Below are 6471 nucleotides of genomic sequence, written 5' to 3' on the forward strand. Positions count from 1 at the left end.
GCATGTATATTTTCTTGTTTCTCGCCATGCGTCATGCATAAGTGTTAAGGAATATGCATCACGGTGCCTCTATCATATGTGCATTCCTTTGATGGGTATAAAAATTTCATAAATCTTAATCATATCCAATTTAAGACCCATGCAAATCACCATAGCAATCGGATATCATTTTCATTGTTGGGCATGTATTTTTCATTATTTCTCAATGCATGTTATGGTGCTTGTATCATATTTGCATGTTTCCGTTGGGTAATACTTTAAACCATCATTAATCCCACCTTGAAGTAAGGCTTTTTCAAATAATTATACTCATCGGATATCATTTACATTTTTGGGCATGCATTTTTCTTATTTCTCGCTATGCGTTATGCATGAGTATCAAAACATATGCATCAGGGTGCCTCTATCATATGTGCATGTCTCTGATGGGTATGAAACTCTTCACAAGTTGTAATCATACCCACTTTAAGACCTTTCAAAGCACCATACCGATTGGATATCATTTACATGGTTGGGCTTGTATTTTTCACTATTTCTCACTGTTATTCGTGTTTATCTCCAAAGGGTATCATTACTTTGTAAGGACCTGAAATGTTACCCACTTTAAGTCCATAGACCCTAGACCCCTAAGACCTAAACCCTAAATACTAAACCTTTAATGATGTACCATACATCCTATACCGTAAACCTTATATCCCCTATTATAAATTCTAAACCCTAAACCCTAAATCCTAAACAAGTAAGTTTGAGTAGTCTAAATAAGGCCCTTATCCCATATATCTTCAAAGGAAGCCAAGTGAATCCATACCAAGCAAAGACCTTCTTGATGATGGTAGCCAAACCCTACTTTCGTACCCAAAGTCCATGTCAGATGAATGGTCTTGATCACGATGTAATTAGGGGAAATTATGGTGACAACATGTAGTTCACAAACTCTAAAGCACCAAATGTAGCACTGATTTTGACAGTGTAGATTTCAAGATGGCACAATGAGCCATGCCGATGTCTCTTAGTTTCTAGTGAATTTTTTTTTCTACAAGGACCAAACATCCTTATTTTCCTCCTTAGTCGATGTTACTATCGTTGCACTCATCTTTGTCATCTCCATCCTCCACATCCCTATCTCATCTTCAAGTGTGATATTCATCCTGACAGCCATGGCCTCTCTTGGCTCTATCCTTAACTAGCTCAACATTAAGCGATGGAAACAATGATCTCATTTTACCCCTCCTTATAGACCTCACATTGGACAAAACAAAGTCTTTTCTTAAGCAAAACCATATGTATCATTTTGCTAAGTCCCCGTGGTTAGAGGCATGGAATTTGGCGTTGGGCTTCCTCACCTAACACCAAAATTTTCCCAATCCATTGTGTCTCCTTCTCTTGGCCTTGAGCCCAGGGGATTCACAATGGGCAACTTATGATATCACATGATGCATGAACCAAGCCCACTACGGCTAGTTTTAGCCCATATTAGGGGGGGAAATAAGGGAAAATATTAGCCTATTGGAAAATATTTGACGATGCCCTCTTCTAGATTAAGGAGATGCTATCTAAATTTGTTTATACAACTTAATCTTAATGATTGAGACTGGATATAGATTTTAGGAAGGAGGGGACAGAGTAGACTTTTGGTCATATCCTTATAAGTAGAAATAGGGGTGATTTATCATCCTACATTGACTATATATAGGGGGTTCTCATGAAGTTCATGCATGCAGGTGACATCCCCCTTTTATTAATAGTGAATCCCCCAGGGCCTCAATCCTATTTCTTCTAGCTCAGTTACTATAACCAATAGGCCCTGTGATATAGAGATGAGTGCATAATGAGGAAAATCTGAGCCTGCACAACCCTCTGCCCGTTCATAAACCCCAATAGGGTCTCCTAATGAAGACGACTAGGGTGGAAAGGGAGACAAAGAAGTCACATCCAAGAAGATAAATGAAGAGAAGTCCACCAATGAGCTATTGGGTTGAGAAGAAAACGCTCCTATGAGCAACATGGAGAAGATGCGACTTCTGCCTCTGAGCCATCAACTAGTAATGAGCATCCAAAAGATGACAAGGATGCCTCTAAGAAAGTTTATACAATAGATAAAGGGTCAAGGTTTTCTTGGAGTAGTCGAGCAATCAGGAGAACCCCAGGCCCTAGCCCAAGCGAGGGGAGACCTCGCAACTAGAGCCCACTATCAAGCAAACACCTTGTTCCTATGACTAGGTCCTAGAATGGGAGGGGGTACTTAGGTTATTTTTGTTGAAGAAGCAAGGTTGCCTCAAGCAACGTTGCACAAAATTTAGTGCACTCTCAAGAACCTGAGGGGCATGTCTCTATGTATTCTTCATCGTGTTGTTAAGCATTGGGTCCCCCTCAAATGTTGCATAGTGACTGTTCACCATGCCAACCAAGAACATGAGCAACGATGGTTGCTCAACACACATCTCCAGACATATCCAACCAAGTAGCCTTTAATAAGCTCCAAGTGGAGTATGATTTGTTGAAGGCAGCCTTCACCACCTTATCCAAGAGCCATAAAAGGTTGCAGGTGCAGCACATAGCTCTAGTTCTTCAACAGCAAGACAATTAGACTACCATGTAGACTGTTGAAGCTAAGCTCAAAAAAAGACACAAGCAGGTTAAGGCACAAAGGCAAAAAATATGAGAGCTCATTGCACCCGATGATGGCACCATCAGCTATTGCTCCTTCTAAAGAGTCCAATAGATGCGAGTGGAGAATCTGGTCCTCTAGGCAAAAAAAGCTTAGGTTGTGGACCTTGGTACAAATTGACAATTTGATGAGGTCATGCTCGACGCTTGATGAGCCTTCAAGCAAGCTAGCATGCTAAAATGGCCTAGATGAAAAAGATGGCCCACCAAGCTAAGGCGGTCCTTGGTCTGCATCACAGACCCCTTCAAAATTCCACACATGGAAAATGTTCACTAAGATGAGTGGCTCAAAGACACCTACCTCCAAAGGTACCCACACATCAGGAACCAAATGTGCAGGCCACATCAATAGATTACTAGGGATAACAATGGGATTTAAATCCTCTAGGGTGGTTCAAAAAGTTAAGGGGAAATTAGCCAGATAGCAAGGGGTTGCGGCCTTCATCAACAAGAAGAAAGTTTGTGCTTAATCACTTCATTTATCCATCTTTGTTTTTTTAATTTATTGTTGGTTTGGAGCACGCATTGACTTATAGTGTGTGGTTTAAGGCCTTGAGCACCTCATCAGCATAGCATCCCATCCTCACGACATGTTGACACGTAGGTCCTTTTGACCCTTAACAGAAGTAGTCAACTTCTTTTCCACAATCTTGGACAAGGTTTGCTTGACTTATTCAAGGCCTTCCTATAATTAAATTATAACCAACACGAGGGCGTACAACAAATGTGTGTTGTGAATTGCAATGGTGTAATCATTAGCCCATCCTTAAGTAATACCATAGGCCTTACTTTGGGTCCATCCCCCATAATAAGGTAGGACAAGAGGTTCCATGCAAGAGAAGTTAGGTTTTTTTACCCTTGAATGATGGGGCAATGAGCAAGATATTCAAACAAAGGTTTGATAGATATTGAACTAGACGATTTGATGAATACAACATATTGATTCTTGCAAATTTGCCTCCTACTTCTTAATGATTGTTTACCTAAGTCAAATTCAATTTTAGATCTTGATTTGAGACTTTGAGAGGATAGTTTAGTCATTGTTTCTTTATTCCCATTGCCATAAAAGAAAGAAAGGAAAGAGAAACATGCATGAATTGACTAAAGAGGTGTGCTGACTTTTGAGAGGTGACGGATGGGATGAGGTGAGCAAATTGAATTCTACAAAGCATAAAAGGGAAGAAGGAAAGCGTCTTGAAAGTGCAAAGGAGGACGGATGGAGCAAATTGAATTGTACAAAGACAAAAGCGAAGGAAAGTCTTTTGAAAGGGAAAAGAAGGAGAGTTCTCTCTCTCTCACACACACACACACACACACACACACACAATCTCTCTCTCTCTCTCTCTCTCACACACACACACACACACACATACACAAAAACAATTTTCTATGGCTTCTTCCTTTTTACTCCTCCTCGCCAAATGAATGGTTCTCAACTAGGTTGCGATAGGCAGCCTTTCCGTCATGGCTCTAACTCCAAATTGAACCTGAATCCTCACTATTATCCAATTGGAGTTTCAGTAACAAGGTCATGATTTTTGTCCAACAATTATGCAATCAAGTTATGGAAAGAAAGAAAAAATGCAATTATCTCTCTCCTTATATAATAGATTTGTGTGAAGAATGAATAAAAAAGTATGCTTTTGGTCTTTTAGATCAATCTAAAATTTAGGGCCTAAAATTGTAGAGGTGGCTTAAGGAGAGCTAACAAAAGTTTTGCTTTTCTACAGTAAACATTCATATCCCACTTTTTTTTTTTTTTTTGAAATCAATCTCTCTCTCTCTCTCTCTTTCTCTCACAGACACATACACACATGGCGTCTTCCTTCTCCTGCTCCCCCTCGTCTTCCGTGCCTGTGGTGAAGCTGGGCTCCAATGGCCTCCTCGTTTCTGCTCAGGGCCTGGGTTGCATGGGCATGTCTGCTCTGATGAATGGCGAGCCCAAGCCTCAACACGAAATGATCCACCTCATCCAGCACGCCATCCGTCGTGGTGTCACCCTCCTCAATACCGCCGACATTTACCTCGGCAATGAAGCTCTCCTCGGAAAGGTGATCCATCCTTTCGCTGTGTTGTTGTTACTTGTCGCTCGGCTTTTGCTATCCTTTCTGTCTGTCTCATTCCGCTCTCTTTTGTAGGCTATCAAAGAGATCCGTGACCAGGTGCAGCTCGCTACTAAAATCGGTGCTTACTTTGTTGACGGTGGGGTGGTCATTCGAGGGGACCCTGAGTTTATTCGTGCTTCCTGTGAGGCAAGCCTGAAAAGACTCGATGTGGAGTTCATTGATCTGCTTATTATAAGCCGGATCGATCGCCAAACTCCAATCGAAATCACTGTGAGTAGCTAGCCATTACGTTTCAAGGTAGAGCTAAGTTTGCGTTACTTTGGAGAAGTTATTGAATCGGTGGCTATCTTGCAGATTGGGGAAATGAAGAAGCTAGTGGAGGAAGGCAAAGTGAAGTATTTGGGTCTGTCAGAAGCGTCCGCATCTACCATCAGACGTGCCCACGCAGTGCATCCCATAACTGCAATTGAAATGGAATGGTCCCTCTGGTCTCGAGACATCGAGGAGGAGGTCGTACCCACTTGCAGGTATTCATGACTCTTACTTGCGGCAATTCATCGGATCTCTTTCGCCTCTTGGATTTGAGCTCTGAGAGAGAGACTTTGTTGGGATGGCTTTGTGCAGAGAACTCGGCATAGGCATCATTGCCTACAGTCCATTAGGTAAAGGCTTCTTATCTGCAGGACCAAAGCTCCTGGAGAACCTATCCAGCGACGATCATCGCACGGTATAAACAGATTGTTTGTTCCTTTGCCATGCCAATTCTGAGATTGATTGTTGCTTAATTCTGAGATGTTTCTTTGCCGCTCTTCTGGGTGTGAAATTGCAATTTGTTCTCCTCAATAAGGCGAGTTGCTTCTCTCACATCAATTTCATCGCATCTCTTCTGATTGTCAGTGGACACAACCAAGACTACAAGGAGAGAATCTTGAGCACAACAAAGTACTCTACCAGAATTTGCAAAAGTTTGCAGGGAGGAAAGGTTGCACCCCCGGGCAATTGGCACTTGCTTGGGTGCATCACCAAGGGAATACAGTGCCAATTCCGGGCACAACCAAGGTGAAGAATTTTGAGGAGAACCTGAGTGCCCTAGCTGTGAAGCTTGACAAGGAAGACATGGAGGAGCTGGAGGCAATGTTTCCTCCTCATGTTGCAAAAGGTGGAAGATATTCTGACAAACTTCAACAATATCTCAATGGCGATACTCCATCTCTTTCTTCCTGGCAAAAATCTTAGCTCTGACTAGCCAAAGCTTGCGTTTTGTAAGGTAATTTTTGGGCAAATGATGCTTCTCTTAAGAAGTGTTGGGAGCTTACTGCAATTGCTGATCATACGGCGCAACCGAAACTTCATGGACTCACTATAGAAACTTTGAATATCCACTATTGAGAGAAAACATCCAAACACCTTTAAAAGATATTTTCTCAATTTTTAAAACCTGCAGAATTTTAGGCAATTTAGTTATATTTTAGCTGAAAAGTGTGCAAATTTTAAAGAAACACCTTTAAAATTTTGAAACCCCAAGTTTTGTGATTTGTTGTGAATACTTGTTTAGAGAAGAGATAAATGAAACTTGAGAATGTGTTGTCTTGTTGCAATTATATTTGTGCCATAACAAAGTATGGATTCATGGTGAGTTTTGTGCTAATAAGGTTGATAACCCTTTTTCATGATGGTTCCATGTGGTAGCTTGGTCCCACCAGCAACTTTGATTCTGGTGAGCAGAGAGGGGCTCTTG

General features: G+C 41.5%; 1 protein-coding gene across 1 annotated transcript; it reads left to right on the forward strand.

The window, feature by feature from the left end:
• The first annotated feature begins 4481 nt into the window (after positions 1 to 4481).
• LOC147891704 (putative aldo-keto reductase 4) lies at positions 4482 to 6194 on the forward strand. Its single transcript, XM_087387825.1, has 5 exons — positions 4482 to 4718; positions 4806 to 5003; positions 5088 to 5260; positions 5358 to 5460; positions 5631 to 6194. The coding sequence occupies exons 1-5, from the start codon at positions 4482 to 4484 to the stop codon at positions 5967 to 5969; spliced, it is 1050 nt and encodes a 349-aa protein (XP_087243951.1). The 3' UTR covers positions 5970 to 6194.
• The last annotated feature ends 277 nt before the right edge of the window (positions 6195 to 6471 follow it).

The sequence above is a fragment of the Dipteris shenzhenensis genome, chromosome 17 (assembly GCF_047967505.1).
Source record: "Dipteris shenzhenensis isolate YYH24624 ecotype China chromosome 17, Dip_SZ_1.0, whole genome shotgun sequence".
Lineage (NCBI taxonomy): Eukaryota > Viridiplantae > Streptophyta > Polypodiopsida > Gleicheniales > Dipteridaceae > Dipteris > Dipteris shenzhenensis.

What these genes read in the sequence shown, in the direction of transcription:
- LOC147891704 (XM_087387825.1), top strand. Translation starts at nt 4,482, where the DNA reads ATGGCGTCTTCCTTCTCCTGCTCCCCCTCGTCTTCCGTGCCTGTGGTG. An exon ending in AAACTCCAATCGAAATCACT is followed by an intron (nt 5,004 to 5,087) that starts GTGAGTAGCTAG and finishes GCTATCTTGCAG; the next exon opens with ATTGGGGAAATGAAGAAGCT. An exon ending in GAGGTCGTACCCACTTGCAG is followed by an intron (nt 5,261 to 5,357) that starts GTATTCATGACT and finishes GGCTTTGTGCAG; the next exon opens with AGAACTCGGCATAGGCATCA.